The sequence below is a fragment of the Excalfactoria chinensis genome, chromosome 3 (assembly GCF_039878825.1).
Source record: "Excalfactoria chinensis isolate bCotChi1 chromosome 3, bCotChi1.hap2, whole genome shotgun sequence".
In the NCBI taxonomy this organism is placed as follows: Eukaryota; Metazoa; Chordata; class Aves; order Galliformes; family Phasianidae; genus Excalfactoria; species Excalfactoria chinensis.
In genome coordinates this window covers 96,416,256-96,442,461 of record NC_092827.1, presented here as the reverse complement: position 1 = coordinate 96,442,461, position 26,206 = coordinate 96,416,256, and the positions used below count along the sequence as shown (strand labels likewise).

The 26,206-nt window shown below is 44.8% G+C and overlaps 1 protein-coding gene across 3 annotated transcripts in view; it reads right to left on the bottom strand.

Moving 5' to 3' along the window:
• Window positions 1-55: 55 nt before the first annotated feature.
• Window positions 56-26,206, bottom strand: part of ALK (ALK receptor tyrosine kinase) — a 306,001-nt gene continuing 279,850 nt past the window's right edge. For 2 of the 3 annotated variants that reach the window (XM_072332050.1, XM_072332047.1), the window contains exons 14-30: window positions 25,395-25,526; window positions 24,326-24,470; window positions 23,212-23,394; window positions 21,629-21,727; window positions 20,757-20,909; window positions 19,431-19,529; window positions 17,617-17,803; window positions 16,072-16,162; window positions 15,139-15,203; window positions 14,403-14,532; window positions 10,475-10,572; window positions 8,723-8,815; window positions 6,935-7,036; window positions 5,951-6,085; window positions 5,442-5,532; window positions 2,105-4,188; window positions 56-952 (exon numbers count right to left, since the gene is read on the bottom strand). In XM_072332050.1, the coding sequence (XP_072188151.1) occupies window positions 3,484-4,188; window positions 5,442-5,532; window positions 5,951-6,085; window positions 6,935-7,036; window positions 8,723-8,815; window positions 10,475-10,572; window positions 14,403-14,532; window positions 15,139-15,203; window positions 16,072-16,162; window positions 17,617-17,803; window positions 19,431-19,529; window positions 20,757-20,909; window positions 21,629-21,727; window positions 23,212-23,394; window positions 24,326-24,470; window positions 25,395-25,526 (2,508 nt within the window). In that variant the 3' untranslated portion in view covers window positions 56-952; window positions 2,105-3,483. The remainder of the gene's footprint in view (window positions 953-2,104; window positions 4,189-5,441; window positions 5,533-5,950; window positions 6,086-6,934; window positions 7,037-8,722; window positions 8,816-10,474; window positions 10,573-14,402; window positions 14,533-15,138; window positions 15,204-16,071; window positions 16,163-17,616; window positions 17,804-19,430; window positions 19,530-20,756; window positions 20,910-21,628; window positions 21,728-23,211; window positions 23,395-24,325; window positions 24,471-25,394; window positions 25,527-26,206) is intronic. The other variant, XM_072332048.1, reaches the window with a different exon arrangement.

Below are 26,206 nucleotides of genomic sequence, written 5' to 3'. Positions count from 1 at the left end.
TACATCCTCTTCCTTCTGTTCCTATGTACAAATTACACAGGCAGATACGGTGTGAAGCAGCAGCTACGGAATAGAACCTGGAAGTTCTGATGTCTCCTAGCTCTGTCCCAGGGGCCATCAGCACTGTGCTGAGGGTGGTATGGTTGCTACAGAACCCAGCACACAGGGAGCCAGTTACAGCCATTTTATTGGTCTTCATGCCTTTTGGTTCACTACACTTGTTTACAATACAAAGACACTATTCAATACAAAATACTCAATGACCATATATTAGTATTTTTTCTTCATAGTATCCCTGAAGTGCACAGGCCCTTCCTTTATAAACGGTGTTGCATAAACTGCTGTATGTGAGACAGACATTCCTCTAATGAAGCTCTGTTACTAAAAGAAGCCAGATGCAGACAATTCAGACATTTTCTCATGACAGGTTTAACTCTGGGACAGACACTTTGTGATGTCTTTGCAGCTGTGTGAGGCAGTTCTACGCTATACCTACACCAAGGTTCTTGTCACCAAGCAGACATGCTCAGTACGAGGAGCAAACATGCACAGTTCAATCTGTCATGTCCGAGCACAGAACTCATGCCTGGAGGGGAGCCAGGTGGCTGGTCCTAAGACACCTCCATGTACCCTCTCCCACCACCATTCCATCCTCCACCCCTCTGGAAGCAGAACTACCCCAATGCATTGCTTTGTTTCCAGGCGCGATGGAGAAACAACGGTCAGTAGCAAAACCAAAGATGGAAGTACAACATGAAAGGCAGATAAACAGGCAGCCCAAACCTACTTGACCTTCAGCAGCTTACATATCAGCACAGGATCCGAAAACCTACCTACTGCCTATAGGACACTGATAACATCCACAGGGAAATAAGTACTTTTCAGAGTGTGAGAGTGGTGGCACAGGGTTGTCCCGTTCATGCTGTACATCCTGGAGATCATGCTGCTTCCACTGCAGAGTGGAGAAGAGAAGAAGAGAAGCAGTCTGAAAGCAAACTGTACCATACTTTACAAATTTGCATTATCTATGTCAAAAAAATCATACCAACATTTAAAGAAAGGAAAAAAATAAAGGAAAAAGCAATTGTTAGACAAGAGCTTGCAAGAGATTCAGAGTAACTTCAGCTCTAAGCCTTGTGTGGAGTGGCCTAATAAGGAATTTGGGATTGACATGTGCTGAGTTCTCTTTGGTCAGGTAAGCTCACAGTGGCTTTAGCCCCTTCTGGGGCTTCAGGTCTGGACAGGTGCATCTTTCCGGACAGATTAAAAAGTCACAGTTCCTGACTGGACAATAACTGGACAAAATGTTTCTGCTCATGGTGTACATATAAAAGAAATCTGCTGGGATGAAACTGATAGAAACTGCAACACTAGCATTTCTGACAGCAATAGTCCATGTTTCTGTCAAAGTAAATGCTATTGAAGACCCTGTACAAAATTTAAGACATAACTCATCACTAACAAGTAATTACACAGCTCTTTATATACACCCACAGTCTACATATTAATCACATCTTTAAAATGGTATCTGCTAACATTACCTCAGAGCACTCAGCCAAGTTCCTGGAGTTGTTGGGATTGTTTAGCCTGGAGAAGAGGAGGCTCAGGGGAGACCTCACTGCACTCTACAACTGCCTGAAGGGAGGTTGTGATGAGGAGGGGTTTGGCCTCTTCTGCCAGGCAACAAACAGGACCCGAGGAAATGGCCACAAGTTGTATCAGATGAGGTTTAGACTGGACATAAGGAGAAACTTTTTCTCTCAGAGAGTGGTCAGGCACTGGGATGGCTGCACAGGGAGGTGATGGAGTTGCCATCCCTGGCAGTGTGAAAGAGGCGTCTGGATGAGACGCTACAAGATCTTGGGGCAGGAATGGTTATGGGAGGATGGTTGGACTGGATGGTCTTGTAGGGCCTTTCCAACCTTGTGATTCTATGATTCTATCAGAGAGCAAAACACTCGGTGTGCTCCTATGCAAAGATGAGCTAATGAATACAACAAGGAGCTTCAACCCATTCAAAAATGAGGAAAAAAGAACATTTAAATGAAGACTGCTCTTACATGTGAAAAATACCATTTCCATAAGTAGATGGGAAGTGTCTTACCTTGGTGTTTGGAACCAGGGCCAGATTAAGAATCACTTCACTGAAATGAAATTTCTTGGACTGAAGAACACCTCCGTCGTCCTTTGCTGATGCTTCAGGAGACTCGTTTCTATGGAGATAGGCACCCCCCTTTTCAGACAGCACTGATGCTAAAAACAGCTCCTTACAGCTGTAAGTTGAAGTTACTAATGCATATCTTTACACATGAATAATTGCCTACATCTATGGTTTGACAGTACACTTACTGGAATATTTGTCATGCACAAGGTGTACAAAATGAGTCAATGCAGTGCTTGTTTTTAAACCGCTATCATACACATATTTTGTTAAAGAAACAAGGGCTCTCGGCCCTTCAATTACAGACAGTATCTGGTATCTGGATTGTAGCATGATGTCATCTTTTGCCTTTATCTTGTTCTTGCTTGTACAGGGTAGACTGAAGGCTACTTTAAACCTCTGAGCTATGCAGGTGGCTGTCCATCTTCAGGGCACAGTTAAAGTTTCTCTCACATCCACAGTCCTTTAAAGCTTCGCTTTGGTTGCACTTGACACACACAGGTTTGTGATGAAGGACATTCATTTGTAGAACAGAAGGAATTTTATGGGTTTTACTCAGTTTTAGTATTTAAGCACAGGAGAAAAAACAAACAACAACAAAAAACACAGAGAAAAACAACACCCCTGCACCAAGCCAGAATGCCTCACAGAATCCATACTCATCCTCTGTGCTTCCTGCTGTCTCTTGCAAGTGATGTAATCTGACCAGTCTTCCTATTGCCCTGCCAGTGACACCATAACCACTGTGCATTTAAGGACTTTCAAAGACAAGACTGTAGCTGGAACACAGCTTGGGAACGTACCATTGTGTCACCATTCAAAGCTGTCATCTCCTTTTTCAGCTTGGACAAAAGGACCCTCTCCGCAAACCCGCTCTGGCCTCTGCCATTTGCAGGTGCTCTCCAAGTGTTCTTCAGCAACCACAAGTTTGGCATGGAAAATCCCAGGCCTGAAACACTCAAGGCAGTGAGCCGTGGCTTGATGCTTAAGCAGAGAACGCAGAACTGAGAAAAGCTCACAGGAAGGGCATGACAACAACCATGCAGATGAGTTAATGCAACAGGAAGCTGGGCCTTGCAGTTAACGTTTGTTTCCTGTACCCTCCCTTCCTCCCCCTTGTTTATTGTACTGTACTGGGGCTCTGGTGGTTTGAAGCCTCTTGCGTTATTTGAAGTTACAGCTTTGAAGGTGGCACTTCTAGAGCAAGTTGGCACAAATAGAAGGTAATGCCGTCACATCACTTGCTCGTGGTGTACTGGGTAACAGGATATTTCTTCAAGGCTTGGGACTACAGGGGGGAAAGTCAAGAGTGTAGAGGGCTCTCAGGGGCCCTGCTGGGATATGTGGCTCTTGTTTCTAAGGGTGGGGTCCTCGTAACCGCTAGCACAAGGTGGCGTGGAGGCTTCCAAAGGTAAGCCCTGCTGTTGGTATCCATAGTTGACATTCCCACAGGGGAAGTGGCGGAGCCTAAAGAGAGGCACTTCTTTAACGCTTGCTGTTAGGGAAGATGGCTCTAATAGCAGGGAAGAGCCTGGTAGCCTGCCAGTCACTATGTTGGGTCCCACAGTACAGTTTCCTTCGTGTCCCAAGTTCTCCCTCTCAGGCATCTCTTTCTCCAGCAGAGGTTTGTTTTTGCTGGCCTGCTTCTCAGCAAACCAGGAACCATAGGTTGGATTCCAGAGGTTGGTAGGCTTATTTCTAGAGCCCCGGCCTTTGTGCAGCTCAGAAGGGGGGTTGGACTGGGTGTAGGCCATGTTGATATGTCCCCCACCTGAGGCTGCCTGCACCTTCCCAGGGACTGATGGCTCCAAGGATCCCGCTTTCCCCAGAGCTTTTCCTGCAGTGATGGCTGATGGTAAGGGTGGCGGAGATGGCAGGGTTTGCTTGTCATCCTTTCTGTCTTGGTGTGATGAAACCAAGAGAGGAGGAATTCCTTCTGCATCTTCTGGCCGTACTGCTACCTTCTCTTCCTCTTCAACCGATGGGCCATATTCTACTGGCAAAGCAGTGTTGATGACGTCTGGGTCCTGCAGGAGAGAAGAACGAGAATTTCTCCAAGTCTGCTGCCACGATGCACACTTATATTCAACTAAAAAACTGAGATAGCTGACCATGGCCATGCTGTCATCAGAAAACATCTTTCCCATCAGCTGGAGTCCATGACCCGCATGTAAAGGATGCTGACAAAATACAGTTAGCCATGAGAGGCAGTGAGATACGCGTAAGATTGAACTCTCAGAAAATAAATAAATAAAAAGCAACCCTAAAACCTCACACAGAAGAGCAGAGGGCACAAAAACAATGAAAAAACATTTTTTTATGTCCAGCCAAATTTCCTGTGGGAATGTTATTTTGCAGTCCGTATCATCTCAAAGTTCATAACGTTCTCAGATAATATTGAGAAAGTTTCAGTCATGGAAGTATTGCCTGCACTTAACAGGGGAGGAGTGGGAAGGCGTATAGAAGGCAATACTGGCAGACTCCTTGAAGCCCCAAATCCCAAAATAGAGGGAGAGGTTTTGAACTATTTAAGCAATTTTGAAAATTAAACAGAGAGAAACGTGGTGATCTGGGCAACTCATAACTACTGCTGGACACCAAGGCAATCTACACAGAACAGAAAACAATGCCTTCCAGTCCCAGCATCCAAACTCTCATGAAAAACTGATCAAGGCTCCTAGATACTGAGGGAAAGAAAGCTGTCTGAAGCAATTAACTGCATACACCAAGGCAGGCGGCAAAACATTTTCCAAACTGCTCCAACTCCTTGTGAAATGAAAATGGTGGTTAAAACAAGAATTGGGAAAGCTCAGATTTCAGGATGGAAAACCAGACGTACCCTTTCCCTGTTGCCTCGCCATGGAACCCCACTCATCATGGCTGTCTCTATCTGCCTTCTCCAGTGCAGTAAGAGTGAAAACATTGCCCACAGCTGCCCACTTGGAAAAGGTGCTCTGAGCCAGGACCACTTCTGCTCAGCACTGACCATGTCTTAAAGGTAAACATTAGGATGAAGCAGCTGACATGAAGCATGTAAAGTATGTGCAGGTGCTGGCTTGTCTTCTCTTTTGCTTGTTAGTCATCTGTGCCTTCATAAGTGTAAGTAGTGCTATTTGGTCTGCTATTTCTAGAGCTGTGTAAGCCTATGGCATCAGTCTCTCTGGACTGCTGACTGCAGAAATGCAGTACCACCCCCTCATCTTACACTCTGGCTTGCAAAACTGCTCGTCAACTAGAAACATCCTCACCCACCTCACAGGAGATGAATGAACACTGATACCTGAGTGCAGTACTCAATCCTTTCCAGGATTATGGCAAAGTTTGGCCTGTCTTCTGGCTGGTGCTGCCAGCACTGGGTCATAATGCGGTATCTGAAAGAGCAGAACAAGAGATCTCTTAAATGGTAGATTCTGTTAGTGCATAACAGCTAGCCACTGCAACCTAGAAACCATAAATACGCATCGCCACTCTAAGAAATAAAGGGGATCTGACCTCTGTCAACTGGTAACAACTGAAACATGGCTGCCAGTAGAGTGAAATCTGCACCCATTAGAAAAATAACCCACCCACCTGAAATCCCTTGGGGAATTCATTAAAGTGTGCTTTGTCTAGATGCACAAATTCTTCCAGAGAGACAGAAACATTAACTGCAAGACAAGTCACTGGCACTCGAGTTCAGTGAGGCAGATCAACCACAAATGATCTAAAAAGTCATTAGCTTTTGACTAGAGAACCGCATTCAAAACAGAAACCTATTTGCATGAATACACCAAAGTTAGAATCTCATACACAGGGCCAGGGCAGTTTTTAGGTGGATCCATCCTTCCTCCATTGGTTACAAACTCCAGAACCTCCTGGTTACTTTTGCTAGGGTAAGGCATGTATCCCAATGAGAATATCTCCCACAGCAACACGCCAAAGGACCTGAATAGAGAAGAGACGAAAGTGAAGGATACAGGAATGACCACCATCATCTGCAACATAACCCCCCTCTAGAGCATTCATCTGCCTGGCTGCTTGGAAACCACCATCTTCAGTGAAACTGCACAAGAGCTATAAGCAGCAACGGAAACTCAGGCAGCAGCTCAGCTCTGTGAGAGAGGGTGCCTCCATCCTCTCTGTGTGGGCTGGCTGAGGAGCTGCACCCTGACCAGCAGCCCCTTTCCCTCCAGGCACATCCTGGGATCCCATCCCCCCCAGCAACCTTCCCCTTTCACTCCTGGCTTCATCTCAACACTACAGCAGGTGAGGTGAGGCCAAGATGCATTATAAGCAGCAGAACTAACTGCACCAGGGACTTGATTCTTCTGGACAAGCCCTCTGCTTTCACTTCAGAAGTGAAATCAATTTCTCTCCTCCTCCTCCAGCTGCTGGAAATTCGAGAGCTCCCAGTACTGCTCTGGAACAGGAGAAACGTGAAAGCTGCTGAACGCTACACCCTTCTCCCTAACTAGCAGGAAGGATCCTGCCTGCAGTCTCCTATTACAGGTGTACAGCTTTCAATAGTTTGGAGCTAATGCATACCACCCTGCAGCAAAAAAGCAGCACATCCATCTGCCTCAATCTCCCTTCCCTGCCCACTTGCTGCCCCAGCAGCACCTGCCTTTACTGGCTGCCTGTTCCCTCATGTCCTACAGGATTACTGGCTCTGAAGGACTTCGCTTGTCTTCCCTCTAAGGGGGAAATGAACAAAAACATTCACACTTTACCCACCGGATTGCACCAGACAGACACATGCACGCACACACAGATGGAGCGGTAAAGGAAGCTCACCATGTGTCTGTTTTCGATGTAAATATCCCTTCCATGAAAGCCTCTGGAGGCATCCATTTGACAGGCAGCATTGCACACCCTCCCTTCCGATAGTAGCTGGCTCTGCAGAGAACAAGCAAAACAGTCAGCCAGGAATTCAAGAAGATGTCCTCAACTCAGAACTTTTATAATGAGGAACATTAAAATTACCAGCTGAAGGCAGGATTAATTGCAGGAAAAAAGCACGGTAGAGAAAATGCTGAAGAGATCTGTTTCTTCTCACAAAAACGGTGTCAATGGGCCACATAAGGACAGCTCTGCCATCTCCCTCACTTTAGGCCCGATCCAGTTCACCTGAGTTATTCTTACCCTTGTGCATACTTGAGTGACTCGAGTATCCTTCCCTTAGGCCCCATCAAGACTTCCACAACATCTCACATGTGATGGCCTCCAGCATCCCCAGCTACCATAAACAAAGCCCATCCCAAATGCAGCCAGTCCAAAGCATTGCAAGAGGGATCCAAAACCCTTAGTAGGACCTAGAAGCAGCGAGGATGGTTAGCCAGTACAGCTGGGGCAGCAGATAGAAAAATGGCTTCCTATGCTCCCATGACAGGAAGTGTAACAGTCTTTATGTTTATGTAAAACCCAGAATCCCCAAATCCTGTGCTGGCAGCTACAGTATGTTTCTCCTGCCCGCCGGTATTGATATTCATAACTAAACAGCCTGAGCACCCAAAGGATACTCCTAGACACTAAAACACATACAAACTTCAAAGGCAGCTCTGAAAGCACAGCACCAAAGCATTCATCTTGGCAGTCAGTTCAACTGATGGTGTGAGTGTGACAGATGTTACTTTGCCCCAGAGTCCCATCCGACAGTGGGGCTGAGCAGGGGCTCTTTGCGAAAAGGGAGATAAAGGGAGTTGGGGGGGGAAGAAAAACAGCAGTTCTGATACAGTTTTGGTGGGTTTTGTTTTTGAAAGTAACGCTGTTCACATCACCTCAGGCTGTGATGCTGGCAGGCCTCAAGTTAAGCAGAGCCAGGCCTGGCTTAGTAATTGCACAGAAGAATCCCCAACCAGGAAAAAAAAAATGAAGCTGAGGCTCTGGAATAATCAATGCTGACGACTGACTATAAGGCTTTCCTTCCTCCAAGTCAGAGGCAAATCAATTCTTCAGCACAGCAGGATGTGGCGATATGCTTCTAGGGGTGCTGTTCAGAAGATGAGATCTCAAAGTGCTGCCCTGACTGCTTGTGGTCATTAAAGTCTTCCTGACACTTCTTGCAAGAGCAGAATAGTTAACTCTGCATCCTGACTGAATTCCAGTTTTGGTGATTGCATTTTCCTAACTGTCATCTGCACCCCCTATCCATTACCTGCAGTAAATTGAGGATGACACCAAGCCAGAGGGGCACAGGTAGTATCAGGCAGAAAGATTAAACTCAGAAACGCTGGGGACCACAAAACAGAAGGGCACATCAGTGCCATTCAGTGCAGACAGCAGAAAGGCAAGAACTTGTGGATAGAGTACAAGAGGGAAAAAAAAGCCTTCCATTGCCATCTGACTTCATTACTCAGAAATAGGCTCTCAGGGAGTGAGAAAAGTCTCCAAAGCACACCTGAAGCACAGGGGAAGGCAAAAACCAACAACAACATCAGCAGGGATTCATCAGGGTTGGACGTCTCCACTTTTGCCTTGCTAGAGTTATACAGAGCAGCACATGAGCTTGCTGTCCTGCAGAGACACTTCTTCCTCATTTTAGTGAGTTTCTACTTATGGATAACCTTGCTTTAGATCTGCTACCTGTATATATCCCGGGCCATGCCAAAGTCTCCAATTTTAGCCACTCTTCCAGGCCCTCGACAGGTAAGGAGGCAGTTCCTAGCAGCAATATCCCTGCAAGGAAAGGCAAAGAAAGCAAGAGAGAGAAGAATCAATCATTCCACAGTTCTCCAAAGCAAAAAGAAAACAAAAAACAGAACCTATTTTCCTGAAGTGCAGAGAAATCCCATCACCCACAAAGCCAGTGCTCACAGGTTACTAGTGATGGCCCACATCCCAATCTACTCCAATAGAAGGAAACGTTCTGCTCTTAAAAAACTTCCTCCTAAAACTTCATTTAACATCTCTTAGCACCCAGGAGCTATTAATTTTTCTAGGGAGTTACAAGTAGTGGGGTTGATTTCAGCAATACATCAGTGCTAGCATCAAACTGACTAGGGAATGACCCATGGATTTGTTCCTAGCATGCTTGTTCAAATATTGTCCAACAGGTATTAAACTATTTGAGACAAGAAGAATAACAACATGCAAAAGAACCTGAATCTGTGGATGTAAGAAAAGCTCTACCTCTACTGAGCTGAAATAAACCCTGAGATCAGAATAATACAGTTGCACCCCTCATGAGCAACTCAGAAAAGTGAGCTGCAATCTGACTACAGCAGCTTCACAGCTCCTTACAAGCCATGTGCTAGAATTGGGCTCTTCTGATATAGGCAGAGTGGCTGTACACATTCATCATGAACAACAGCAGAGGAGGGTAAGTGGGAACCAAAGAATAACTGCTGACTTCTCGGCTTCCCTTGTTCCTTGCTGTTGTTGCAGTTGGAAGGAATACCCACTCCAAACCACATTAAACGCTATGACATTTCCAACAAAGCGCAGTTGGAAAGAGTACTGAAGTGAGATAACAAAAGAACAAACAGAGAAGGAATGCTCACCCATATCCAAAGATTTAGGCTCATGAAGAAAAGTGATCCTTCCCCAGGGACACTCAGCCCTTAAATGGGGTCTAGGAGAGGTGCAGCCAGGCTCCACTCCTTCTGACCACACAGCTGCATTGCCTCCACCTGTGCTCCCAGGGCTGACTCAGTGCCTGCCTCAGGTGATCAATCAGTGTCTCAGGCCGTGACTCAACAGTTCCCATACAGACATTTATTTACAGTTTTCTAAGGTTAGCGTTGTCAAAAATGAATAGAAAATGCTAAGGAAGCTGTAACACATGGGAAAACACCTTGACTTCTGACCTATGTGGTCTGCCTTCCCATTGCCCTCCTTATCCCCCTCCCCTGCACTATATTCTCCAGGGTGTTTGCATGGTTCTATTTGGTGCTACAGGCAGAATTTGGGATGCTTGTCACAAACCCTGTTCTGCAGAAGCAGGAACAGTGGTCGTGAGGTGCTGCACTTCTGGCTGCACTTTGGGGGGAGAAGAGTTCCAGAATGAGCAGGAAGACACTAAGCACAGTTCTCAATGGGAAGGAGCTTTGAAGACAGTTGTTACACAACTGGTTATACAGCAAAGGGAAACACGAACTGGCTGCACAAGCACTGAAAAAAGAGCTGAGGATCTCTGATAAATCTGCAGACCTCTGCAACTTGATCAACAGCAGCATTTCTGTCAGTTGCCTCTATTACTCTGGTTTGATCTACCTTGTTTAAAGCTTTCCAGCCACTAGAGTGCAGCAGGACATAAACATATTGAACAGGGCATTATGAGTCATTCTGGCCTGTGTTGCAAGTCATGCCCATCCTGACACAGATGCATTCACCTACCTGTGAATGAAGTGGTTCTCCTCCAGGTACTGACACCCACAAGCAATGTCATGAGCCACACGGAGCAAGTCCAGCATGGAGAGGGAGGAAAGCTGATTCTACCAAAAGACAAAAGGAGAACGTGGGTTAAAAACAAGAACACGGCACGATTCGTGACTGATAGAACACTGGAAACTATCCATCAAGTGATGTAGCTCACACGTTAATATACAAAAGGATCGAAAAAATAAGAATCACACAAGAGAGCGTTCATATCCATGAAATAGGGAAAGCTTGTGCAGGGAGGACGTCATACCAGTCTGTGAGACAGAGTGAGAACTGCTGGATCTGACTTTCCAGCTCCTCCCCTGTAAGAATCTCCCTCTGTTTTGCATGACACAAATGGATTTCCCCCATTTCTGAATTTTTAGCATATTTTTATTGGAGGAGATATGTAGCCTGACCTGATCCGCCATCAATTTCTTTATGATATTTCTTGCTCTTCTCTGCAGTCACCTTGAACAATGAGAATGACATTTTGTGTAATGGCATGAGTCACATTTGCTCTTTTCCTCCTCCACATCTGTGTAGGTTTTATTTTGCCCCTCAGAGCACTGACACAGGTTTGCTTAGCCAGTGGCTACAGAAGATGAGAGCTGCCAACTCCTTTCTTCAGCCCCTCTGATGAAGTCTACAGCCTTAGCCAGCAGAAGCCAGATGCCTTTGTGGAAAGGGCAAGCTGAGCAACGGCTCCTGCTTGTGGGCCTCTGAAACCAAACCATCGGCTTCTGCACTGAGGTGTGAATTAGTGGCCCTGCGCTAGTCCTGCAGGGGAGGAGGAAATTACTTCTGCTGATGACAGGGCTGGTGACAAACAACTAGGTGGCAGTGACTGCTTATTCCACAGCAGCCGTTTGCTGGGTTAGTGTTTATTTGTGGCCTTAGCTATTTGACTAAGCAATCCTATCCCACTCTCCAGTTCTCCCTGCTGACACATACCCACCTGCCCAGTGCCCAGAAACCACACCTGTGTGTGGGTTTTCTCCCATGGCACACCAACCAGCACTAGCGATGGGAACTGCTTCCTGTGCCAACCTGTCTGCTGTAATGAAACACTGCTTAGACTGATGTGATGCTGTGTTGGCCTGATCACTGGCTCTAAAGCACCACTGAGTGGGACTGAAAATAAGTCTATGCTTTGCTGCTAGTGGTTAAATACTGGACATTGTCTAAGCCTAAACAAGTCCTCATGTCTTCTTAAGATGCTAGGAAAGCCTCCATACTTGACTAATGCAATGATGGAAATGAACTCTCCATGTGAACAAAGCCTGTTTTTTTCAGTGTGGTGTTATAAAACAAAACCATTTGTGAGTGCCTATCACCTGCCTGTATTCTATTCACTCACTACATTGCCTATGGATTTAATTCATTTTTTAAAAGCCTGGGCTGAGTCTCCCCCTGAACCTTTTGTTTTGCAGGGTAACCATTTCCTAAAACCATTACAACTTTCCCTCCTGCCTCCAGCAACATTTGTGGGGGGGGGGGGAGATTCATCTTCTTCATTTCTCCAAGATAAAGTGACTCACCAGCTACAAGACAACAAGACAGCTACAGCAACAGGATGCAGCTGCCCCTTTTCCCCACATTTCAGGACACAATCAATGGGAATGGACTGCAGCCTCCCCATTCTCTTCAGTTCTGAGCAAGGCTCAAAAACTTGTTGTGAAAACTGAGTCAAAAGCCCCATTCTTTACTGTGCAACTGACTCCAGACCTGAGCTATAGTGCAAGTCAGTACAACGAAGCCACAACAAGATCAACTGAACAACATAGCTTTCCTCTCCCTTTTTTGGTTTGGTTTGGTTTTTTGTTTTTCTTTTGCCCTCACACTCCTTGGATGAATTTCTTCCACCTTTTATTTGTCTAAATACAATTCTGAAACAGATGTGACTGCCCAGCCAAGGACACTTTAGCCATGCGATTTGTTTGAGAAATGGATGGCTTGGATTCATTTTGCAAGAGAAGGAGCCTTGAGACTCCAAAGAATTCACTTCACAGCTGTTCACAGCTTTTGCTCCCCAGATGAATGAACAATGCCAGCTGCCAAGCACCACTGCTCGGAGCAGCAGGCATGCTAGAAGCACTAATGTGACACCTCCCTGGGTGAGGCTGGATCTTGCTAAAGGGGAATGAAGTTCTCTGTATTGTTCAGTGTAATCACTTCTCTGTGCAACAGGCTGCAGAGCGCACGGGGAAAGTAAAGGTAAAAGAAAGTAAAGCAGCTGGAAAATACAAAACTGAGTAAAGCAAGGAGAAACGATAAGAGTAATGCAAGGATAAAGCTCAGTAAGCACTGCACCTTTGCTGCTGAATCAGTCAGCTGGGTCTTGTGCATTCACTTAACTCCTGCTGGAAGCAAAGCTCATTGAAACCTGTTGACTGCACTGTTCTCCCTTTCCCTCCCTTCCCTTCCTCATTTCCAGGTAAACTAGAACCCCAGTTTCCTGTGCCTACTCTCTGCCTGTCCTGAATGAGCAAAAGGAAGAAGAAAGGAGCTCAGGGCTCATTCAGATCAGAGCACAGATACAATCAGCAGTACAGAGCCACACTCAAAAACAACACGTGATATATGTACATGGGTACTGTCACACTTCAAGTACATGCAGAAGGTAAACATACAGCTGGATACCATACATCATGGAGAACAGCACCCTGTGCAGCCCATCTCTCATCAGTGAGTCTCCTAGCTTGCCAGTTTGTGAGTCAGCATTCTGACATTAGCTTTCACAGGTGTAGCACAAAGCTACCACTATCAGAAATGAAAGGCAAGGAGGAACTCATGGCTGGAGTACGTGTGGACAGAAAGAAACCCCTCAGATGCAAAGGCTCCCATGACTGCATCCTGTAATGAGCCTATAGGTTCATTTTACTGCAAGGAGGTCAGCACACCTTGGCCCATGCCATTTCAATCTGCACCCACTGAAAGCAGAGTCCACATTGCAATACATGAATTTCCCCATTCACCTGCCACCAAGTCCATCTGCGTAAGCTGACAAGAGAACCTCTAAGTGCTACAGAAATCCAGCCTCTCTTTATAAAGTCTGCTTGCTCAGATTCAGACTTCCAGCGCCTTGAATTTCTGTGTGTTTAGCTTTTATACCCAGGCAGAAGCCACTTTACTGCCCCCTATCCAAGATCGCAGCGGTTTGCGGCGGCACATACCATTTTATATGCCTGAAAACCAGACTGCGAGGAAAAAATCAAGTTCATCTCTTTCCAGATGTGTGGAGGAAGACTCTTACTTAAATCTGTCAGAGCCAGTGTATGTCTTTTTGTGCTGATAAAGTCAGGCATTTTTCCCTCTGTCAAGTAAATGTAGAGAGAAAGTATGAAGCTTGGCCCAGGCACTAAACTCCAACTGGGTGCCCTTCTAATCCAGTCGCTCTGAGCAAACTTTATTCTTCTGAAGTCCTGATTCCTCTCTAGAAGTCATAACACATTTCTCACGCATTTCTAACAGTCTCTCTTTCCACACTGATGCTGATTTCAGGGAAAATCTTTATAACTCTGAACTGGCTATTAATTCAGCGGCTCCAGGCTAGATAATCTACTTGCCTATGCAAAACGTTTCAGCAGATATCCACAGAAATGCACTCGATTGACAGTTTAAACATCAGCTTTATCATTACTTGTTCAACATGTTCTTGTTTCGTTAGGTAGGATCTGCAATCCTATACAGCAAAGTCCAGCGATAATGCTCCTATGCATAACCCCAGCAACATTCATTGCATACATTTATGTCCTGGCCTCAAGAGCGGCTGTCTGGCAATGGAAAGCTCTGACTCTAAAGTGCTGGGAATGGGTAGCCGCGTAGATCAGCCCTTCTGTGGTTACACATTTGCCTTGTGGCAGCAGCTTACTAAATACAGTTCCATTTTCTATTTCCTTACCGGTCTGGGCCGTGTCTCCCTCAGGAACGATTTCAGGTCACCTCCAGCCATGAGCTCTAACAAGATGAAACGGGGCAGCGCCTGCAAGCTCACTCCGATACAACGCACAATATTCTGGTGATTGAACTTGCTGTGGAGAGAGGGAGGCTCAATAATGGGTGAGCTTTGATCCAAAGAAGCGCGATTATAGGAAAGAATCAAAATATTCTGCTGTGGGCAATGTGTCTTTTTTTTTTTTCCTCTTCCCCCCCTCCCCCTCCCCCAGAATAAGTAACAAACCTTAAAGTCAGGGGAACTGGATTAACCCAGATACTCCCCTTGCACTCTGCACAGTGCAGAACCAGACAGTGGAAGTTGGGAAGGAGTGGCTTTTAGCTGCTTTTCAGTTCCCTATATTCTGTGTCCTCTGTGCAACAGCAAGACTTGTGGGTCATATGAAGCACAGAATGTCTGTTAAGAGTTTGCTCCCACTTTCCGCGTCCCAGGGCACAAGCTGGGCCAGGGCAGAGTTGTTCCAAACTACATGCCGACGCAGGGATCCTCAAGGCCAAGCTCTAGTACTTCCTTATTTCTCCAGGCCTTAATGTGATGAGGAACTATTTCCTTGGATTCCAGGACTCAGTCTCTGACAGGCGATGTGACAACAGCATTGGGTTAATGGCATCTATTCATTTGGAACATTTTTGCTTACAGTGCTGGTTCTACACAAGTCCTTGTTAATCTTATCCATACGCACCTAATAATGAGAGCTTCCATGAGGAAGTCCAGCTCATCTTGTTCTGAACACACTTCAGGCAATGTCTGGAAAAGAAAAAAACAGGTTGACAAGGAGAAGACGTTTAAACTGACAGATGTCGAACATCTGACACAATGAAAAGCACTAACGTTGTCTGCAGCCATCCTTGTTTCTCTCGAAAGAGCCCTTGTTCCAATAATAGCAAGACCATTACAAAAATAGACTGTGAAGCTTGCTGAGAGGTACAGATCAGGACACATAAAAGCCACTGTCATCCTCCTCCTAGTAAAGGAAGCACCCCAGAGCACACAGGGAACAGTGCTAATATATGAGACTCCACTGTGTTCAGAAGGAGGAATGAGACAATAGCTCCTGAGCTCACAGACAGTGCAATACCACTACCTCCCATCAAAACTATTTAAGACTACGCTGCTACGTAACCTCTAGGAGAAAACAAGGTAGCCAAGCTGATGAAGGTCTGAAGAACCCTACCAGATTCCCTTAAGATCTGACTGTGCGTGAAAATCCATCTCCTGCCTACAGGCTTTTTGATGTATGTGCCAGCTGCTCTTAGCTACATGGAGACTTCTGTCCCTCTGACTCAAAGGCTTTGAACAGGTTACTACACCAGGAGTAGCATGCATAGGATGAACAGAGGGCAGACTTATGTCTCATTCCTGCTGTCTACTGCAGCTATATGGGAAATGTTTGTCTTTTTACTACTTATAAACAACTTCTTTTAAGTCTTACAAGCCCATATGTGACAACAAGCTGTATCACCACTGTGATGAATGGAAGCGCTGCAACAGAACAGCAACCTTTCTACGCACATCCTATGGTAATGCTTAAATCATCTCTATTTTTATAATGCATTGGGACTCTTGGGTGAAAAGTGCATGAAACCATCATGATAACTCATACGCTGTCACTTACTTTCACAGCCACCTGCAAGGGAGTGGGGTCGCTGGGGATCCCTGCCACCTGACCTTCATATACCTCACCAAAGGCTCCGTGGCCCAAACCCCTGGACAGACCAGAGAAGACAAGAAGGTTTTACTACAGAGAACATACATTATAACACTGTGGTCACAGCTCACAGAATGGGCTCGCAGTTTTCATGGCAGTGAAATAGGGAGATCTGGATGTTGGCACTGATAACAACGCACCTTACACTATGCAGCAGCCTGAACCTTTGTATAATTGTTCCTGGACCTAAAACATATGTGATTGGTAGAGAAAGCAATCCTCAGAAGTTAACTGCCCCAGTGAAATCAAACCGCTGGTACTGCAAAGTGTAACGGACAGCATTTTCTACTGCTTTGGTGCCAGTGCTCTAGTGGTGTGTTCTCCAAAGCAGGTCAGTAAAGATAGTTCTCTATGCCTTGGTGTTTCCACACCCTAATGAATAGCTCCCATGTTTATGCATTGCCAGTGGAGAAGATAACGAACAAGAAACTAGGAAGCACAATGGTTCTCAGAGGACCTAGATTACAAACCAATTATATTTTCCTGGTTTGCTCTGTGACTCCAGGCAAATACCTCAGCAAGGAAATGGTGATAAAGCACTTGGCTCTAGGAATTCATGCTGAGAATTGTGACAAGAACAGACTATGAAGCTTATGGTTTTATGTCCAATAAGGAGGATACAGGAAAGAAAAAATAACCACACACCACATCCTGTCCTATGTCCTTGTGATACAGATTTTGCACACTTTCCTGTTCAGTCTTTGCTCCCTGAGTATTAAGCCAACTGGTACTACAACAGTGATACCATATGGGTGACATCTAACAACACAGAGAACTCTCTTAGAAAATGAGACTACATCCCAGATCCTGGGACCCTCTTAACATTGCATGAGTTGCACATTGGGCAGCAGAAGCTTGAGACTCCTAGAGGCATTCCTGCACCTCAGTTTGGTTAAGAGGTGTTCGCTTCCACAACAGGCATTTTCCTGGTAGTGCCAGGTCTGACCTCAGAGCTACACCAAGTGTTCTCTGCTTTTGTGTGGGCAGTGTGCTCTGTTGAGAGTAGTCTCAGCAGTGAGGACTGTGTAATACAACCACTTCTTTAATACCATTTTGTAGGTATCAGCTCTGCTGTTCCTGATCACCATCTTACAAATTACAAGCCTACTGCTCATAATTCACTTTCCCTACCCCTATCAATTCCCAGCTGCATCCTCTGCTCTCTGCAGCTTGCCACGCTTCAGACGTCCTTTCAAAGCCCACGTGACAAAGGCAGCAGCAGCACAGGGTACACTAGAAACTTCCAGATGCAGTCCAGCAAGATACGTATGCAAGGGGGAAATGTGGTAACAATGCAATAAAGCTACAGGGCACTGCAGACTGCATGGACAGCTCTGAGCATCATCTTTATCAGCATCTATGTCTTCCAAGCTCTCCTGATTCCTTTTGGAATTTTTGCATAAAGTGATGCCACGATTATGTGGAGCACGGGGAAGGCAAAGATGAATTTACCGGATGAGGGAGATGTTTTTGCGAGGCACCTCTTTGAGGTCACTAATAGATGTGGTCTTTCCTGCAAAGCAGTAGTTGGGATTGTAGTCTGTCATAATAGTGGAGGTACGCAGCTTGCTCAGCTTATATTCTGGGCTCTGTAACTCCATCTGCATGGCTTGTAGCTCCTGGTGCTTCCGACGATACACTAAATATAGAGAACATGGTAAACCAGCAATGCAGATTGCCTTTGGGAGACGAAGGCAGTTGTGCAGTACATCTCATTGGAATTAGGTGCATGGTCAAATTCCAGAGAATCAAAACAGACGGCGATACTGTCCTATTTCTGCACATCAAGTAATTACAGAGAGAAAATGGGATCTGAAGTTATCCAGGAACCTTTGACTTACGGATCTTATGAAGAATCCGGCTTGCTCATTTACTGCTTGGAAAACGAAAAACGAATTTCACTTGCAGAAAACTCCGATTTCACAGACCTGAGGTTTTTGTTTTGCCCTGTTTAGTTTAGCTGGACTTTCCAGTGATGAATCCAGATTCAAAGCTGAGGGAGTCTGGCTACAGCCAGCTTTCCCAAATCATGGAGAAGTGACTAGAAGTCTAAAATAAATCATTGCATCACCCTGTTCAAAGTGGACAGACTAAACTGTTACATCAGAATAACAGACTGTACATAAATCGATTTTGCAGCACTTCCTGTTTCTAACAAAAGAGTTGGGCTAAATTTATCTCTCAAACCACTTCACTGGTACCTTTGAAACCTCATTGGAAATCGTGCTTTGAAAGAAGACGTGGATATTCCTTGGAATAGTAATTGATATTGCACGTACTTTTTTCAAAGCAAGATGCCAATCTGATACAGGTTAAATCAGCATTACCTTTACCTTGATTTCTATGGGAGCTGGACCGGGCCCAAACACCGTGACTGTAACATCTACTGCATCCACTCCAACAATGTTCCTCAGAGGAAGAATTTGAGGCATAAGCACTCACTGGCAAAGGCAGATGGATGTAACGACCTATCCGTAAGCCCTCCCTCTCCTCCATTTTCCTCCTCATTGCTTTTGCTTTGATCTTTTTAAAATTGCTGCTTTTTCCTGAGATGAGAATGATAGCCTGGTCGGACTGAGAGCGGATTATTCTTCCACACTCTGAGATATAATTAGTCATTTTTAAAGGGGCACTGTCAGGCTAGAAATCACACATCACACATATCATGTGCGTGCAACTGATAATTCCCCAAAACTCTTAAAACTGAAACAGCTGTGCAAATCTAATTGACCAGTTGCCACTTGCTACTTTGGGTATGTCATTTCCCTCCTCTCAGTTCTACTGTGTGGACAAAGAAAGGTGGCGGAGCTGTGGTTTGAATCACTGGCTGATTCTCACTGATTCAGATCTGTTCTGCTTGCAACCAAATGCAAGAAAAGCACAGTTTAAAATAAGAAAATGCAAGGGTTAAAAATGCCTATTTGAATTTCAAATAGAGATGCCAAGAACATCCACGCTCCACAAATTAGCAGGCTTTAGAGGGTGAACTTTGTGAGAATTGCAAGCTTAAATGTCATATATGAAGGGGCTAAATCTGTTTATAGGCGCACAAATAAAGAGGTTTGCTTTTAGATATGAAACGTCCTCAAATGGGTCAGCGTAGTTAGAAACAACTGCAGAAATCTCAAGTTAAAGAGTGTGAGTGGGAAGGTGCCATTCAATACAGCTGCAGCTAAAAACGGCACCTTTTTGCCTCCCAGGGCCCGATTATTGTTGTCTCAGATCCAGCCATGACATGAAGAAGTCATTTGCAGAGAAACACTCACCTATCATGATTCCTGAAAAAGCCAAAATTAAGGCAGCAACCAATGCTGAAGTCACTACTGACAAAACCAAGGACAGAGGGAGATGAACCGTTGGCTCAGCTGCAACAGAGACAAGAGGAAAAGGAATTACATTTGACACGATCTTCCAGCAGATGCTTTTTCTTTTTGCAGCTCGATTTTTCTGCTTTTCCTCCCATTTAATCATCTGCTGCTCCTATAGCGTAGGAGCAACCTCTGACATGATCGGCTCTCAGGATCGATGAACCCAAATATCTCATTGTTTTACTTTCCACAATTAATACTAAGCCATTAAAACAGATGGTTTGCTATCAAGGAATTAACATGTGCACTCCCTGTATATGAAAACAAGACCATAAAAGCTGGGGGTAGGAGGCTGGGGAGATGGAAAGAACATTAAATAGCCTGGTCTAGAGTGCCGCTATCAATGCCAGATCAGAGCAGAAGGTGGACTGCAATATATCATCTCCTAAATGCATCTAGTCCAGGCACACAAAACTGATAACATATGCACTACAAAGTATTCCCTAGCTGCACCCTCGCTTGGATCACAAGCCACTCAATGACCACCTATTAAGGTTTACTTCACCCTGCAAAATGAACATGCTTTTACTCACTTTACAGGTGCCCGTGGTAAAAATACAGAGCAATTTTTTTCCACGTCAATGACAAAGCTGAGAGCAGGATCCCAAAAGCCTGGGGTCACTTGCTATACTGCTGGGCAAGAATATGACATAAAACCTTGTAATGGAGTTCTAAGCATTTGGTTTCTTAAGCAAGGCTGGTACAGGTACTGTCTTTTATTTTCCTCTCATGCAGAATTTTTTACAGATCCTGCATATACACCTTGTGTCCAAACCCACAGGAATCGCACTCCCCTTTACTTGTACATCACCTCAGGGTTCTTAAGAGAAATAACCTGGAAATTTAGCTGAAAAACTCCTTTTCTGAGAAAACTTTCATGATTTCAAAGCAAAACATGACTGTTCTTGCAACCGGACCTGCTGCCCTTTGCCTCTTGTGGATAAAATTTGGCTCACAATCCTCAGTGCCCAGTATGCCGTTGATATACTACAAAGCAAACCCGAGATGCTGCTCTTTGCACCATACCCCTGCACTGATATGTCTGTGTTCTAGCAAAATAACTGTACAGCCAATAGCAGCAGAAAAGAAGATAGATAACATACAACAGAAGCCATTTTTAAGAGAGAGACAAGATAAGATTTCCAGATGTCTTACAGTCCAAGCTATAGATTTTGACCATGTGTTTTCTCTGTTTCACAACTTACCAGCCTATCATCTACTTACCTATGCAAGACACACCGTCCTCAGCCAAGTCTGTGCCTGGCTCACAAAAGCAAATGACTTTTTGAGTCTCAAGATCAACACGGCACTCGTCCATCTCACAGTGACTGCAGTTAAGGTGCAGCCTAATATCCACCTCTCCATGCCCCTCTGTCACTAGGGAATGGATGAAAGAAGCAAAGTTAAATACTGGCAAGATCGTTCATATCATTCCCTCGGGCACTGACAGAAAAGGAGGCACTATGGCCACAGCTGCTGACTGTGGTGGAGTAAAGCCCCATCTAAGGAACTGTTTTCTCCCCGCTTTCCATGGCTGCTGTCCTCACGTAGAACATAATGTCCAGCTACATTAACGTCACTGCAGCTGAGGTGCTCTGGCACTCTTTCAGGAGGCAATTCAACCAGGGTAGCAAGGAGAATGCTGTCAAACCTAAGGAAAAAAAGCCTGACCTTCCAGCAGGCAGCGAGGCTCACTCTTCTCTTATAGCCTTTACTCTTTCTGATGTCAAGCAATGCAGTATTTCCAATTTCTTGGGGGGGGGGGGGGTTAATCTAACAGGCCGGAGTCCATTTGCATTTGAAAGCCCTTTTGGTAGTTCCTAAGCACACTTTTTTTTCCCTCACATAGATATTTTCTAACAGCAGTGAAAACACCCAAACAGTGACATCTGGGCAAACACCGGCCTAGAGATAGCTGGAGTGGCAGTATTTCTGGGGAGCATTTATGCACCACTGGATTGGCCAGGCAATTTTTCTCCCTCCTGTTTAGAATGACAATAAAAGGTATCCAAAGCTTTCTGAAGGGTCTTACAGATGCAAAGTAGTCTTAACATGAAAGAAAGCCACTAGAGGAGACTGCAGACCAACATGAATACCTTTAAGTGCTGGAGTGTATAAAGTACCAATCGGATTAATAAAGGACACACCATCCTCCCCATCCACCTCTGGGTCATTGTCCTCTGCAGCATTGCCACCTACGTCAAACCAGAAGTTACCTTAACAGACCAAGGCTCATTAGCACTAACATACAGATAAGCATTGCAACATGCATGGCTTCAGTGTATTTAGGGAGACATCCAAATGAGAAAAGAGAACACATCGAAGTATTCAATAGGGGTCACCCGGTGACTTGCAGTATGAAACACTGGTCTTTCAGGTCTAGAACTTCAATTTATAGCAGCGGATTATTACAGCCTTAGCTCTGTTTTAGGCAAACTGTTGCAAACTAAGGTATGAATTTCATCTTTAACCATTTGGATGCTGTGAAAACACATAAGGCCTTCTCAGTATCAATGTGGCCAAGAGACTGGAAAACACCAGTGCTCAGTTCAGTATCCTCGCTGATCCAGGTATGTGTCAGCAGAGGGAATGAGTGATCTGATAAACCTCCTTCTCCTTTGCACCCTGAAAACAGGGTGGTCCACCAGGAATGGGGACTGGAGGAATTTGCTCCTCAGTTGCTCATTTGTGCTTGGGCATATAAAACATTCTAGGAGCTAAGTATGAGCAACCCATGGAACAAGTCAGAAGCATAGTACCGCCCGTGTATTTCACACAAGCATGCAAGGATCCCCCCACCCCCCAACCAAAAATGGCTTTTCCTCTTTAACCATCTTCAGTGCAAAGCAAAATTATATCATCTGAGGCATTCTGTTGGGAAAAGAAGCATTACACAGAAACATTGGTACAAAACATGCACTTATTGGAACTCATTACTTCCTCTCAGAATTTCAAGTCTATCATGGACTTGATTTAAGCTGTGGAGAACCAAGGGTTAAAAAGTCCACCACAGTGCAGATGGCTGAAGAAACTATGAAGCCCAGGAGATTAAGGATTAGAAGAGATCTTGAATCTGGTCCACACCAGTTATAATCAACATAATGCCATCTGACAGCTGTCCTGAGACCCACATGAAATTAGTTCCCTGTTGCCTGAAGTCAACACCACCATCATTATTAAGAGGGGTCCTGGCTGGCAGCCTGAGCACAGGAACCATGGGGCAGTGGAACTGCTCTGCCCCCAGAGACCACCTGTGTAGGACTGAGGCCTACCCATATCAGGGCAGGGTGGAAGCAGCTGCACCCTTCGCCCAGCATAAAATCTGGCATCCAGTCTCCAGGACCAAAGTACTCAAAATACTGGAGCTGGCAGTGGAGCACACAGCCTACGGCTCCTGCTTCATCAGCATTATAACCCAAAAATGGATGGCTCAAGAATCACAGAACAATCTTGATGGCACATTTTCCAGAGTGCAAAGCCAGGATCACAGCTGAAGGACTGACATCTGGCTATGCCCTAAGACTAAATGCCATACGTTCATCCATTGCTAAAAAGGCAACACACATACTATTAGGTAACAGTCAAATATGCTAGCTACAGGAGAATTAGCTATCAGCCTTTTGCTGACCATTAGCACTAAAGGAGGGGAAGGGACACCTTGAACACGAAGCCACTTTACCTATATATCCTCCGCCTCCTCCACCTGAGGAGCACCCCCCTCCACCCCCTCCGAAACCCCCTCTTGTCTCCCACCCCCACTTCTTCATGGCCTGGGGGCAGGATCTTCCTCCAGTAGCACCTTCCAGCAAGGATTTTCCTGACCACAGGAAGGAAGTGTTATCATTCCAGCCACCTCCACCACCTGTGGTTAACAGAAGAGAAAAGGCATAAGCAAAGGTTATTTTTTTGTTAAAAAACAAACAAACACCGTAGGGATCCACTGAATGAGCACTCATTCAAAGCACCTCAGCTGAAAGTACAGATTTCATTCTGTAGTTAGAAGAGATGTTCTTTCTACACAGTCCTACAGTGACCTGACTTTAGGGCTTTGATTATGTTAATCATCTGCACCTCTTTTCACCTATCATATGAGGACTAGTATTTCCAATGGAGAACGCCGAAAGATATCCCTACCTACTCTCCAACCACTTGCTTCTAAGCTTACAGAGCCTTCTCTTCCTCTTTGCAAAAACTAAAATAATAAATCCCAGTGTTGTTTCTAATCTGGAACAAAAGGAATTCAGTGGAAGGGATGCAAAAACATCCCACTCTGCTCTAAATACAACACAGTCACCTGTGACTCACTTCCAGCTTGCAGATTGCTCAGTACAAGGTCTCTTCACAGAGACTCCTAGCCAGCATGCAATTATTCTCCTTCCACATAAGCCAAAGAAACTCTGAGTATGTCTAAAATAGTGCAGGGAGCTGCATGGTCTTATCATCACAGCAAACTCCCTCATCATTCGTGACTGAGCGGAGGGTTGTTAGAGTTAGGGTACTATGGTTAGGTTGTGGTTGGACTTGATGATCTTTAAGGTCTTTCCCAACCTGAGCAATTATGAATTCGTTATCAAAATAACAAACTTTGCTTATCAGAGGTCTGACACTATTTTAACAGCATTCCACTGTTTCTGATATCCTTATTTAGGCCACGTGGGTACATCACATCCTACAAGTATCTGATGTATTTCCAACTCCTCAGAATGTTTTCAGAAGCTTCACTTCAGCTCCACAGAATGTGGGAGAATCAAATATTCATGATGGTTTTCTTAAAAAGAATAAATTTTTCTTACCTGCAGCTCCTGAATTTCCATTCAGCCCTGGAACAGAGGAATCATTCTCCAGCCTTTCTGGATGAAATGTGTCTGTTTTGGCCCTGTAGGCCCTGCCACCACCTCCTGCTGCAATTATCAAGGGGACTGGTTCTCCATTCTCCATCTTAAGTTCAGAAGTAAAGGCGGTATTCAGACTGAGTCACACACACAAATGGAAGTTCAACCACATGCTTGTTACTGCATGTTGCACTAAGCAGGCATTTAGAACTGCTGAACATTACAAATTACCACTGCATTATTTATGCACCAGCATCCGAAAGATTAACGAATAGCACTAGTTCTACCGAATTCTGCAACAGGGAGCAGAGGCAATGGGCAGCTCTGTGAATTACAAATCTTGTAATGTTATCGTGTTATAAGCTTCATCAAGCAAAACAGCTAAAAGGTGTAATGCACTTCACAGAGCGATATAACTGCAAAAAGGACGTTAAAGGACTGTAAAGGACGGCTACACTGGAAACTGTCTGAACACGCAGAGCTCTGTAAAATCATGTAGGAGTCAGGCTGTTCAAACATATTATTCACCAGGGTGAAACTGGTGTTTGGAAAGAGTACTATCTCAGACAATGCATGACAGTACAGATCAGTGGCTTCTAGCTGTAGAGTTGCCCATAGAAAACATACGGGCTATCTTCAGCTTTTCTTGTTATTTCATCATTTAAGTTAAATGTCTAGCTGAAGTCTCATGTTCTACAATGGCATATTTGAATGAAAAGGAATTAGCTCCCTGCTGTGGGTATTATGCTTCAAAATCTTAGTTTGCATTGAAAAAAAAAACTCTGTTTCAAACTGTTGCAAAGTCAATTCCAAGCCACTAAAGCAAGCACAGCGATACCGTGAAGCCATTCTAAAACATGCGAAGAGCCATCTCTCTCCAACTATCAGCTGGAAATGAAGGACACCCAGAGCTCACCTTGTGGCCCATTTCTCTCATAGGTGTATAAAATAGATATTTCAGGCTGTGTTACTGGAGGCAAGTGGCAGTATGTACTCATGCTGAAGGTGCACTAAGACTATGTTTCCATACCTTAAATATATAAGTTGCACCTCCCCCGCCTCCGCCTCCTCCTGCCCATTCATTGACACTTCTGTTCACACGTATCTCCTCTTCAATCACGTTGTTCTCTCCAATGCAGACTTTCTGTATAACGTCATTATTCTGCAAACAGAAGAGCAGGGCTGAACTCTGCAAATAAATTTCTATGTTCTAGGACATACACAAGCTTTCTGGTCCCTCTACCCTCTCAAACCACGTCCACCAAACATAATGAACCTTCCACATCAGGCAAATGACTGAATTCACTGACTTGTTTCAAACACAACATTAAGCCGTCGTTCCTAAAGTGCTTCTGGACTACAATCTAAAAAAATAAGAATATCTAAAAAAAAAAAGATAATTCCTGCTTGGATTTTAACATGGAGCATTAAGTGTATGGTACGTTGGGGTTTGCTTTGAGTTTCTGTAAGTCACAAGCTCTTCTTCTAGATTACTTTGTTTTATAAGTTCACCTGAGTAACCCTGTCTTGTTATATACACCGTACTCACTGAGCTAATGGCATTTTAAGGACAAAAGGCACAACCAGTTGTACAGTAAAACTACTGTGTTTCCACCTACTTTCACATCGGTGTTTTCTTTTGGAAGGGAGACCTGATAAAAGCATCTTCCTCGAGTCACAAACTATTCTGTTGACCACAAAACACTGTGCCAGAAAAACGAATGGCATCTACTTAGAGTTCGTGGACTTGTCTATGGAGCAAAACAAGCCTCTCCTTTACCCTCTCCTTAATTGACCAGAAGTTGGGTGGGGATGATTAATATGATGACAAAGTCAATGACT